Source organism: Doryrhamphus excisus, chromosome 2, assembly GCF_030265055.1.
Source record: "Doryrhamphus excisus isolate RoL2022-K1 chromosome 2, RoL_Dexc_1.0, whole genome shotgun sequence".
NCBI lineage: Eukaryota > Metazoa > Chordata > Actinopteri > Syngnathiformes > Syngnathidae > Doryrhamphus > Doryrhamphus excisus.
The window spans coordinates 13,431,125-13,445,028 of NC_080467.1; the positions used below are offsets into that span (position 1 = coordinate 13,431,125).

Here is a 13,904-nt window from a genome sequence, read left to right on the forward strand (position 1 = left end):
GTGTCCCAATGACGTGCATTTTAGCTAGCTTGTATTAACTCGTTTTCTATGATGCACATAGAAGGGAAATAAATTTGTAAAATGTTTCACATAAGGATTATGAATGATGGGCAAAATTCCCCCCAAAGTGCAGTTCCTCTTTAAAACTAATGACAAATGCCAATAATGTAAATGTTACAACATCAGATCATGTTTTTATAGCCACAGATTAAAAAAAACTTTAAATAAATACAATTTAATACAAAAAATAATCTGTTATACGCATTGATGTCATGTTGTCAAAGGTTGCACAAATTGTAAATAAAAATCCACTTAACACAAAAATAATCCACCTCAACATTCAGCAATGAAGCAGACACTCTCATACATATTTTTCCTCTTGCGTGTGGGATTTAAAACGCAACGAGGCTCGATCCAGTTTGTTGACCAAAAATGTTTAAAACGCCTTCTGTTAATCAGCGTTAATCAGTGATGTTCCAGGTCACTTGTTTCAACAGCTTTCACAGCCTTCCTGTTAATTGCCTCAAGTGAGAGTCATACTGGACATGTCTTCGCCTTCTGATTTAATTAAACCTCTGAATCGGGACTCATTTCACTCTGATACACAATTACAGCAAAGAAGCCCAGAGAGAGACAATGAGAGTGTAAAGAAAAAAAAAACATACCCTTGGGTAATTTCAGCTTATTAAAGGGATGAGAAAGCTGCTTTTCTTCCCTTCCTCTGTGACCCTTTTGCATGTCTCATGGAACATCAGCATTTCAGTGGCCCACTTCCACAGCTCAGAGCGACACATGGGTGCATCAGCATTATGTGAAAAGGCAAAAAAAAAAAAAAACATCTAGCGGCGCATAATAAACACGAGGCTCTAAGTGGGAAATGACTCCCACTAACCATAACCTCCTTGGAAAGACTCCAACACTTTGTGTCATTGATGGTTTGCAAAGCCTCACGTCAAAGTCACCTATTTGGCTCCCAATAATGAGAGACATGGGATAATTTCGGACTATGGTGAAAAGCAATGTGAAGATGAGCAAATAAACGCAGAAACTTTTGTCAAGAGTAGACCACATTAGACGCTGTTGATGTTTCTTGAATGTTAGCAAATGCTTACACAATGGTGAGAAAGATGTGGCCACGTAACAGAGAGGGAAACAGCTATAAACTCTGGGAGGGGGACAAGTACGGGGATGGGAGAAGGGCGTCTCACCTTGGTTTCTCTCTCCTCCAGGAGAGTCTCCAGCCTCTTCTGAGCCGCACGCCCCTCGTGGTCATCGCTCACAATCAGGATGATGTGGTTCCAGTTGAACTCGCGCATCAGATCGAACCACACGTGCGCTTGGTGGGAGTAGGGGGGAACGGTCCGCAGGAAGGACAGGTGGATACTCTGGGAGGAACAAGACGGGAGGTGCTGATTCACATGTTGCCCTGCAGGGCCTGGCTAATTCATAACTGATGATGGTAGGTTCTGGTCCACTTAAAATGAAATATGTATACTCTGTACATTGCCTACTTAACCTTCCTCTTGTGTTAGCTTTCTAGTATCATCTCTTATGTTAACGGGTCGGTTTTGACCCTTGTATTAAATCAGCTATAAAATACACTAAAAACAATATTTTACCATCAAATTTGCTTCTCATGTCTTGGTTACCTTCTTGGGCTTCGTCATCCATGAAAATATTGGTTTTAATACTTCTGGTGTGGGCATGTAGGCCTTTTCTTTGTCACTATACCCGTCCATTTCAATTTCCAAAAATGGTCAAATGAACCTCAAAAGAATCCTATTAATAAATTGAAGGTTCTTTTGTTACCTGGCTATTACTGAGGGCTATAGAACATATCTCTTAAATCAATTAGTTTGATTTATTTTCTCATTTTAGTGATAATCACTAAAGAAACATCTATGGCAGGGGTCTCAAACACGCGGCCCGTGGGCAAATGTGGCCCACAGGACACTAGTTTGAGGCCCCCGCTTTGATATGAAAGCGCAAGCGCAAGTTTGATATGGATGCTGTATGGTATCATGTACCCAGACAAAATTATTACGTTTCATTACATGTTAAAGGTTAAATAACTGTTAATAGTTATCCTCCCTATCCGTGTGGAAGTGGTAAGTTTTTGGCTATTTAAGTTTAAAGGAAATAACTTGAAGGCTACCGTTTAGGTCGCTAGCTCTCTAATTTGCGAGTTAGCATGTGTCTCAAGACCTTGCAGTTGCGCAATATGTTGTAAATAAAAAAAAGTATAAATGTGAATATAGTCGTGTTTTGTCATGTCTACAGGGCTCTAATAATGCTTTGTTAATTTTAAATCTGAAAAAATAATTTGTCTACCCACCAACTATATGTGGTTTCTTAAGTTTGTATTATTTGCCGTTTTATTATTATTATTATGCTTATTTATTACTGATTGATTTTCTTTATTCTTGATTTGTTTATTTATTTTCCATCTTATTTTGTGCAGAAAAATCAAAATTAAGATATTTGAGAACAGTGGAATGTTTTATCAGAGCTTTTATTGTAGAAAATTGGAACCAAAGCACTGAAAAAGTTTGTATATTTTTCTGTTTTTAATAAATGCGTTTTTTGTTTTTTTTTGGAAAACCTGATGCGGCCCAGCCTTGCCCAGACCATAGCCCAGGCCTTCAGGTAAATTGAGTTTGAGACCCCTGATCTATGGTGTTCGGGTCAATTTTGACCTATATATATATTAATGTCAAGAAAAAGTAGAAAAAGTTGTTGTTTTCAGCAGCAACAGAACTGAAGTATAAACTGAAATGAAAAAGCAGAACAGGTCCAGATCTTGGTTCACTGTACTTCTTGCCATTCTTTCCATGATCCAAATTGTAAATATGAAATTAGCCAGTCAAATGAGTGAATTCACCTCACATGTCTGGACATTATTTTTCTGCTGGTATACTGGAAAAGCGGTCAAAATGAGAATCCCCTGAAGCTTACATGATGAGAAGAGGAGCTGGTTGTCATTGTGTTGGCTAATTGTACACTTATGATTTCAGTTGTGGCTCAAAATATTGCTTTATAGTCATATTATTATAACCGGGTCAAAACCGACCCTAACAATACAGTGGTCATAATTTCAACCAGACCATTTTAAAATGTAGTAAAAAATTATTTTTTTGTTTGTTTTTGTTTTGTTTTATTTTGTTGAAAAAGAGTTGATGCAATAAACAAATGTTATGTGATTCTTTTTTATGCATTAAAATGTAAAACGGGTCGGTGCCGACCCTAACACAAGAGGAGGGTTAATTCCACACCGGAAATTTTTTAACATTTCTTTAAATTGGGAATTAAAACCACTGGAGTTAGTCCCTCCCCTTCTGTGACATAGCCAAGATGGCAATAACTGAGGGAGGTAAGGGTCCACCACTACCCACTCACGATTTTGGCAGTTTTTAGTGTAACATATGGGTACTGCATGATGTTTGAGCAAGGGAGGGAATAAAAAAAAACAAAAAAACATTGAACTGGGTTCTGTATGATTCCAATTGATTTCACATATTCCTCCTCGTTTAGTGTGCAAGCCTACAGTCTGAGTGACTTGGATGGCGTGCCCATTTGTGTTTGCTCAGTATAATGTTTGCAGAAACATGTATTAAAAACACCAATTATTTTCCACAGGCTGTGTAATGTATTTTATGTCATTGTGGCATCTTTGTTTGTTATGTCATATAACCGAAACTCCTCACTGTGAATTGGCAGGGGTGTGTCTGACCTGGCAGGTGCTTATCGCTGCCTTCCTTCTACAGAAATACATATTTAAATATTGAAATACAAAAAAAGCGGCGCCATTGTCAATGTGTCAGCTGGGGTCAGCAACAAAGTCCAATGCAATATAGATATTCATTCATTTTCTACTGCTTTTCCTCACAAGGGTCGCGGGGGTGCTGGAGCCTATCCCAGCTTTGGGCGAGAGGCGGGGTACACCCTGGACTGGTGGCCAGCCAATCACAGGGCACATATAGACAAACAACCATTCACACTCACATTCATACCTATGGACAATTTGGAGTCGCTAGCAATATACAGTAAACCTCGGATATATCGGACTCGGATATATCGGAAATTCGCTCACAACGGACAGATAAAGAACCAATTTTTCTGTAATGCATTTCCAAAAAAAATTCATTGCACATATCGGATTTTTTATAACGGATTTCGCCTATTTCGGACAAAATCTCCAGTCCCGTTCCAATGCATTTCCATTAAATTTCCCTCGCATATATCGGATGGCCGCATCGTGGCGCTCCGATTCGCCGAATCGTGACAGGCCACTATACGACGCCATTTGCAGCGTTTTCAGCGTTGCCTGCGCGTCCAGGTACATTGGAAACATAGTCAAGGAAGTGCCTTTTTATAACGGATAAAATCTGATTTACGCATATACCGGATATAAATCCGATATATGCGTAAAACGGACATTTTCCGGTATACGCATATAACGGATTTCGCTTATATCGGACAAAACCAGTGGGAACAATTGAATCCGATATATCCGAGGTTTATGTAGATATTTTTATTTTTATTAATTTGACTGCCAAGATTGAGAACTATACAACCAAGCTCAAAGCCTGTCCACACTGGAGAAAACAGGTGAACTTTTCCTGAAGAAGATAGAGTGTATGTACTTTAAAGAGTGTATCATCATCATCATCCATGAACCTCACCTCATGGCATTGATGTATTAAGCGGAATTTTTTATGTTTATGATATAAAATTCAGCATTTTTTTAAACAAAAATCTCATAGTCCCTGCTACTCACAGCTACTCACCTTGCCCTCCAAGCCTATTAGCTGACGATAAACAAGCCCTAAACTACAAAGACAGCCAGTCAATATCCTCAAATAAACTAATTAATAACAATGAATGCACTAATTTGACACTCCTATTCATAATACAAATACTGGACTTGAAGATTATACATCACAGATTCTGGCCTTTAGTCAAGTGTATATCATTTTCGTATGTACAGTTTACATAATACGGATGGTTTTATTTACAATATGTATCTCTGGATCCATGGATTTTTCTGTTTTTGAGTGATGAGTTTTAGTATTTTTCATTATTTTGCTACTATATCTTTTTGTGTTTTTGTCCCGCCCGATGTGAGCTCGCTTTTGTATCATGAAAAGACTCATGACGTAATGCTAAACATAATCTTAGCACGGCGTGACTGTTCTAAAAGAGAACAGTCTTCATTTGAAATAAGTTGAATTCCACCACAGCCTGACATATTGAATAAATCAAATGTTTCACTAAATTAAATCCGTCATCTCCAAATCTAGGCCAGCTCTTGTCATCCAACAGTCCCTTCTAGTCTTCATCATATTCTTCTAAAGGTTGCATTTGCTGAATGTTACAGTATTTTGTGCATCCTGATTGACATCAAGCACATAATGTATACGTAGGGGAGAGGCTTCTCGGGTTGTGAAATCGTCTCCCAGGATGCACTGCTTTGGAGCGGTCAAAGGTATAGGGGGTGTGTTCAAATCAAAGAACACGGAAGGTTGTCCTCTTTGGAGATTTTATTTATGTTTATGCTGTGGTAGTAATGAGACATCATACATACAAAGATAAATACACAATAAATGATAAGTAACGTAATGTAACTCATATTTCACAAGTATAATGATGAGCTAAAGGCACGCGCCACACAAGCAAACATGACACTCCCTAGAATAACCGTTAGTCATAGTTAGCTTAAATACTGCTATACTGATATTAGCACCGATGAACAAGGGAGACTAACCTTGTGAAAAGGGTGCCCAAACTACTCCACAGCTCCCACAATAAAGCCAAAAACTCACCTCTATGCATTCACTCACAGCATCAACCTGGTGATATGATGTATGAGGCGCAATAAGGCTCAGAGATCGATGAATTTGTTCAACCGAAAAAAACGTCCCGCACTGTGGTGCGTTTACTGACCGCTGAACACCGTAGGACAAACGACACTCAAAGCTGAACATACAATGCATTGTAAATGATGGGCTTTCTAACAGTATGGTATTATTAATAATTGACTATTTATTGCTTCATTCATTCATTATCTACCACTCTTCCTCACAAGGGTCACAGGGGTGCTGGAGCCCATCCTAGCTGTCCCCGGGCGAGAGGCGGAACACACCCTGGGCTGGTCGCCAGCCAATCACAGGGCACATATAGACAAACAACCATTCACACTCATATTCATACCTGTGGACAATTTGGAGTCGCCAATTAACCTAGCATGTTTTTGGAATGTGGGAGGAAACCGGAAAATCCCACTCATGCACAGGGAGAACATGCAAACTCCACACAGAGATGGCCGAGGGTGGAATTGAACCCTGGTCTCCTAGCTGTGAGGTCTGCGTGCTAATCACTTGACCGTTGTGCATATTTATTGCTTCTAAAACTAATATACTGTATGTGCTGCTTTCAATGACCTTCCCAAATAATGTGATTTACTGGCTTGATAAGCATTCTAACATTTAAAAATGACACAAGCAAAATAAACTTAAGGGTACGTTCAGGACACCCAAGATTGATAGGTGAGATGATGACATCTGATATTTCCTACATTTATGAGTCTCTTAAAGGTGGTCCTTTGAGTTTTATTTATGCGATCTCTTTAAAGTTTAATTTTTAGTGGTTTAGTGCTTCATGAAAACATAATTCAGGTCAAAGATATTATTAATGGAGTTCGTTCCATTTACAGCTGCTAACCTACTCAATCATCGCTCCTCTAATGGACAGTGATGGGGCGTTTAATGTTGGGAGTTGGTGAAGCCGCCCCGAGGGACTTCCTGACTCCTTGCCTCTGTGTCCATTCGTGTTCCTCTTCCCTCCCATCCCGATTCTCTTTAACATCATTTCATCCATCACTTACCTTGTCTGAGTAGATGGACATGCGAGTGGTGAGCCCTACCACTGGGATGCGGTAGAAGCCTGCAGTGTAGGAGACGGGTGTTGGCGTCAGGTGGTCGTTAGACTGTGGGGGGTGACTCACGAGGATGGCGTAGACCTGCACAGAAAAGCACACATTTTCAATTTGGAGGAGACCAGGATTCAATTCCACCCTCGGCCATCTCTGTGTGGAGTTTGCGTGGGTTTTCTCCAGGTACTCCGGTTTCCTCCCACATTCCAAAAACAGGGTTTTTGGATAGGTTAATTAGGTTAATTAGCGACTCCAAATTGTCCATAGGTATGAATGTGAGTGTGAATGGTTGTTTGTCTATATGTGCCCTGTGATTGACTGGCCACCAGTCCAGGGTGTACCTCACCTCACGCCCGAAGATAATATAAGTCAGTGCTTCGGATAATTTTTGGTCAGCAGAGAAGGCCTTGCAGGCACCAGTATGGATAGAGATACTCCTTTTTTTCCCTATTCCACTCTACAAAAAGCCCATGTCTGTTTTTATTCATGTTGCCTGTCCAAAAGCCTAAATAAAGCAACCAGACACTCAAACTGCTACAAGGCTAAAAAAAATTTGCATAAAAGCATTTTAGTGTTTTAAATCATTAGTGGCATTGTTTCATAATCCAATTTAAGTGGGCTGCTTTTCAGTTTTGTGTGCAGTCTTTCATGCAAGAAATCCTTTTTTTATTGAAAAATCCTTCTTGTGCGGGCCAGCAGATTTATATTCATTTGGATCTGTTTTAGCGTAATCCCCAACTCTAAGACAAAAATACATTCCAGAAAATTCCCTGTAGTTTTGGTAGGAAGAGGATTGAAGTTGGCGTGGCAGTGCAGGCGTGGATTATCGGAACGCGAGCCGCCCCGTATGCTTGGGTCAAAAAATTAGAGCTTATACCATCCAAGGATTGCTCCCAGGCATCTTACTCCTCCATCTGCCACAGACTTTCCCGTTCAGTGACTGTTATCGCCCTCCGGCCAAACTGGGCGGATTAGAACTTCCTTTGGCTCGGTTTGAATTAGGCATGAGGTTGTCTAAGTGTGTGTGCATAGACCTTAATGATTGTTGGTGCAATCTTCTGGCTTGGGTTGCACACTTGTGCTATGAGTGTGTGAGATGGAATACTGGATGTGACAGTATTATTACACAGTACTAGGCTGTATATGTATGTATATATATATATATATATATATATATATATATATAAAACAACCATTACACCACACTGAAAAGCAAAGAGACTAATAATAGAGTGTGTGGGCGTGTGCTTTTCTTGCAATTATTATTACATGAAAGCTAATAATGTATGTTAGAGAATGGAAAGTGGCTTCACGCCTGATCTAATGTCGGCGCAGTTAGTAGAGTATTACGTCGGAGTGTTAAACAACCCTCCGAGGTGCATATGCATTCACTACGCATTACTTATGGATTGTGTTTTGTCAGTTAAAAGTGTAGTACACTCCATTTGAGCCAAACAACATCCAAACGCACTCATGTTGTTTATAATAGTTCTCATGTTACATACTAAATTATCGGAAATCACATTCACTGTGAACTACTATCAGTGGTTATTATGCAGCGCCAGTGAGGCCACCCATTATAGTCAATGACATTTTGCCCATTTTCACTCCTCACTGGTTTTCATTGCACTTCATTGGATCTGCAGCTGTGTGTCCTGAAATGCACACTTGCCCCTTCATGCGAGATATGCCCCCTGAACTAAAGCCTATTTTTATGAATGTCTGTAGGGAGACGTCATTGTGTTGAAAATGAGCTGAATTGTGGTTCATGTTTTGAGTCAATGCCAGAATGAACAAATGGTACGACAGCTACAAGTGATTTCTTTTCAGGCTTTTTTAGTTCAACAAGGAATAAGGCCGAGCTGAGCGAACAGTCCTTCAGAGACAGAAATACCCCAGTAGGTACGAGGCTCTGGTTATATTGATATATTATTAATAATCAAAGATAGCCATTGTCATTATAGTCATGCTATCTACAAAACAATGAATGTCAGCTAAAAGCTCAGCAAAACCAATTTTAGGAAAACTACATGCAATGAAATGAGCCTATCCCAGCTGTCTTTGGAGGAGAGGCGGGGTACACCCTGGACTGGTCGCCAGCCAATCACAGGGCACATATAGACAAACAACCATTCACACTCACATTCATACACATTCATGGACAATTTGGAATGTGCGAGGAGAAAACCCATGAATGCAAACTCCACACAGAAATACCAGAGCGGGGAATCTAACCCGTGTGTGGCCTACACGCTAACCACTACTGTGCAGCTATGTCATTAAATTGGAAATGTATGTCCGAAATTGGCTTTTTTGCTGAAAGCCAATATTGTCCAAATCTCATTTTCCAATATATGTATACATATGAAACATGACATACGTATCGCCTGTGGTGGAATGAACACATATGTGTTGTGTACAAATGTTTTTAAAATAGCGGTTTTCATGATTGGGAAGAAATCAGATACAGATGTGGACCGATATTACATTTCTATGCTGACACTGGGCCCATAATTATTCTTACCGACATTATATTAATTTTTGGTCCAATTTTAGTCCATTATTTGGGTTTTAAATGATCTTTAGAAGTGCCCTGTGATTGGCTGGCGACCAGTCCAAGGTGTACTCCGCCTCTCGCCCGAAGACAGCTGGGATAGGCTCCAGCACCCCCCTAACCCTTGTGAGGAACTGTAGAAAATGAATGAATGATCTTTAGAAGCCAAGTTCTTTACTTGAGTGGCCCCACATTCCTCATCACAGAAATCAACCATAACCTGGCTCACGGGACAAAGTGGGGGGGAGGGGGTAAGTCACTGTTGATGGGGATGTCATACCAACTTCATGTCAAAAACCCCAAACTATCCCTTTAAGTTGCACAATATGACCATCACTTGGGGAGACCACTGTGATACAGTACATTACATCATATAATGCCAGATATCAGGTATTAAAGTAACAGCAGTATTGTTGTATCTATATATCATATAATATAGCTAATCATTGTCATTTAAATTGCTTTTACACACCCAGTCAAGATGTTCAAATATACAGTTACAGATGGCCTCTCTTTGACCCTAAAAATGCTATTGCTAACTCCATTAGCAATGTACATCAGGAGTCTCAAACACGTGGCCCGCGGGCCAAATGTGGCCCGCAGGACACTAGTTTGAAGCCCCCGCCTTGATATGAAAGTTTAATGTTAGTGCGGCCCGCGCAAGTTTGATATGGATGCTGTATGGTATCATGTACCTAGAAAAAATTATTACGTTTGATTAATGTTCATGTTAAAGGTTAAATAACTGTTAATAGTTATCCTCCCTATCCGTGTGGAAGTGGTAAGTTTATGGCTATTTAAGTTTAAAGGAAATAACTTGAAGGCTACAGTTTAGGTCGCTAGCTCTCTAGTTTGCGAGTGAGCATGTGTCTCAAGACCCTGCAGTTGCGCAATATGTTTTAAATAAGAGTATAAATGTGATTATAGTCGTGTTTTGTCATGTCTACAGGGCTCTAATAATGCTTTGTTAATTTTAATCTGAAAAAAAATAATTTGTCTACCCACCAATTATATGTGGTTTCTTAAATTTGGATTATTTGCCGTTTTATTATTATTATTATTATTATTATATTTATTTATTACTGATTGATTTTCTTTATTCTTGATTTGTTTATTTTTCATCTTATTTTGTGTAGAAAAATAAAAAGTAAGATATTTGAGAACAGTGGAATGTTTTATCAGAGCTTTTATTGTAGAAAATTGGAACCAAAGCGAAGTTTTTTAAATTTTTTTGTTTTTAATAAATGTGGTTGTTTTTTTTTGGAAAACCTGATGCGGCCCAGTCTCACCCAGACCCGAGCTCCAGAGTTTGAGACCCCTGATGTACATTATTGTCTGTATGCAGAGTGGAGTAACGGCGATGTAACCATGGCAACCGAGTGAGAAAAGACATGTGACAATGATGTACTGTAAAGGAAATCTTTCACTCCTCATCCGACTTGTTCCCAATATTTAGCTGTTCCCAGCTAAATTCAAACCATTAAGAGTTTTAAGGCAGTTTTGCGTACCTGACTGGAGATGAGGTCTTCACACACGGACAGAGCCATCTGGATGGCGTTGGGTTTATGCGTAACGGAGATGGCCGTGAGCTTGAATTTGTCCCTTCCGTAGACTTGGTTGGCTTGGGTCACGGCATCTTTGAAGACCTGCTCGTACCTCTTCTGACTCAGGACGGCTCCGATGTTAACAATTTTGGGCTCGCAACCGGCCCGCGCACACGAACAGGAGAAAAGCACCACCAACACGAAGAACCGCATCTTGTCCACCAGCAGCGCCGTCAAACGGAACCCCTCAGCCCGGTCACTTCTCTCCGCGGTGCTGGCGGGTCGGCTCGAGGGGCTTCTGGGCAGCAGCGCGGCTCGGCTCGGTTGCAGGCAAGCACGACGCAAGTGGGCGGTGTGAGAGATGGAGGGAGGGTGGCCGGGAAAAAAAGGGAGAACACTGAGAAACTGCGGATTTATGAGCAATGCGGAGGAATGAGCGCGATCATCATCTTGCACCTTCCTCCTGTGAAAACGTCCTAATGCGCATCATCTCATCTTTCCGTGCAGTGTCTCCTCCAATCCAGACCGCTTCTCAATGCTTTCAGTTGGGGGGGTGATCGCTCCCGAGCTCCCTTGAAGGTCGCTCCGGGCTAAACCGGCTGCTGTCCTTGGTCCTGACAGCTGTGCACGCGCGCTTCGGTGCTACCGCGCGCTCCCGCCGTATGCACTACCCACTCGACTCGGCGCGCGTTGGCGTGCTGTGCTGCCAGTGATTACCAAGCTGTATTGTATTGTATGAAAAATAAATAGTACGCTCCCTACAAGCTGTCTATCCCAATGTGGCAGGGCATGTTGAAGACTGGGGGGGGTTCTGTTTTTTTGTGATGCGCTCAAAAAAATGTAAGAACATTGACATTTCTGTACAAATTCATTCATTTTCTACTGCTTTTCCTCACATGGGTCGCAGGGGGTACTGGAGCCTATCCCATCTGCCTTCAGCTGAGAGGCGGAGTACACCCTGGACTGGTCGCCAGCCAATCACAGGGCACATATAGACAAACAACCATTCACACTCACATTCATACCTATGGACAATTTGGAGTCGCCAATTAACCTAGCATGTTTTTTGGAATGTGGGAGGAAACCGGAGCACCCGGAGAAAACCCACGCATGCACGGGGAGAACATACAAACTCCACACAGAGATGGCCGAGGGTGGAATCGAACCCTGGTCTCCTAGCTGTGAGGTCCGCCGTGCCGCATTTCTGTACAAATGTACCAAATAAATCAAACATATGAACCTCAAGGTAATGACAAGAAAACACAGTGGAAGAATATACAGTTGTGTGAAAAGTGATTTGACTGTGTGTCAGTTCTGTGGAACTTCATTCAATCCTGGATGGTAAATTACATCTGTAGTCACAGCTGCAATGGAAGATTGACATGGAAATGAGTGATGGATTGATGGAAATGTGGCTGCCAATTTGATTTACATTTCCCAAACTGATTGGCCATACGAGTGGTTTGTATGCAGGCCTCACTAGGAGACCCAAGTTCAATTCCAACCTCGGCCATCTCTGTGTGGAGTTTGCATGTTCTCCCCGTGCATGCGTGGGTTTTCTCCGGGTACTCCGGTTTCCTCCCACATTCCAAAAACATGCTAGGTTAATTGGCAACTCCAAATTGTCCATAGGTATGGATGTGAGTGTGAATGGTTGTTTGTCTATATGTGCCCTGTGATTGGCTGGCGACCAGTCCAGGGTGTACCCTGACTTTCAGCTGAAGACAGCTGGGATAGGCTCCAGGATAAAGGCTAAAGGATAAAAGGCTGTGAGGATAAAAGCGGTAGAAAATTATTGAATAAATGAATGGTTGGCCATTTTGGCAAAAACACAACATCATTCAATGATCTTGAAAAATATATTTTTTAATAAGTAAATATTTGTATTATTCTGCACAAAGCTGTCTCTGTATTCACTTTGTATCAGACGGACACCAACATTTGCAGTATGGCCCATCACTACTAGATAAATGTGTACGAATTTGAGTGTCTGCCAAATTAGACGAATTGCACACCATTGCCAAAGTGCTTCATTTTCATCTTTTTCAGTAGGAATAAATCCAAGCTGACTCAACAGTTTGCACACATAGGGATATAATACTATTCTATTTCCATCTCTTAAAGCAGGGGTGTCCCAATAGAAGTCAATATATCCTTCACTACTCCAATAACACCCCACTTTGCGTACCCGTGATTTATATGGAGAAACTCACACAGTTCCACCATTCATACAAAGTGTCTAATATTTATAGGTTATCACATGGTTTGTCTGGTATCAGGCCAGGTATCATGCCCCCAAATGTCAGTATCAGTCTGATACTGGCACGCGGGGCATGATACTGGGCCTGATACCAGACAAACCTTGTGATGATCTTATTATCACATATTATTTAATCATGAGCTTATTATCACGTACAATTTAATCAAAAGACCATTTTGTTTCCAGAAAATGTTCAGTTTATTACATGTATTATATCTAAACAGTGTAAACACAACAATTGCAAAAATATTTCAACAATAATATTTTATCAACAGTCTTATCTTATCAATATCTGACAATTAAAGTTCCATTAATCAAGTTTGGGTTTTTTGGTGACTGGAGAAGCACTTGGCACTAAGCACTCGTGCGCTGTTCTCTGATTGGTTGTTTCACGGGCACGATACCAGAGCAGCGCGCTCTATCCAGTGGACAGCTATGGGGGCTGATACTGGACATGGTTAAACTCTATATTTTATCAGTATCACTGCCCTGGGCTTTGACACAGTATCATTTCGCCCTTTCCCCGTATCATTCATGGGCCGTTTCTAGGGTACAGGGCCAATTAATACTGTAGTATGTGATAATTAAGGGTATCACCCCAGTCACAACCTGCAG

General features: G+C 40.9%; 1 protein-coding gene across 9 annotated transcripts in view; it reads right to left on the reverse strand.

Annotated features, from left to right (window-relative positions):
• Positions 1-11,680, reverse strand: part of grin1a (glutamate receptor, ionotropic, N-methyl D-aspartate 1a) — a 35,280-nt gene extending 23,600 nt beyond the window's left edge. For 4 of the 9 annotated variants that reach the window (XM_058058019.1, XM_058058012.1, XM_058058003.1 and 1 more), the window contains exons 1-3: positions 10,994-11,680; positions 6,884-7,018; positions 1,209-1,385 (exon numbers count right to left, since the gene is read on the reverse strand). In XM_058058019.1, the coding sequence (XP_057914002.1) occupies positions 1,209-1,385; positions 6,884-7,018; positions 10,994-11,242 (561 nt within the window). In that variant the 5' untranslated portion in view covers positions 11,243-11,680. Of the gene's footprint in view, positions 1-1,208; positions 1,386-5,822; positions 6,000-6,883; positions 7,019-10,993 lie in introns of those variants that run through there. The other 5 variants (XM_058058042.1, XM_058058035.1, XR_009120330.1 and 2 more) reach the window with 4 other exon arrangements.
• Between the last annotated feature and the right edge of the window lie 2,224 nt (positions 11,681-13,904).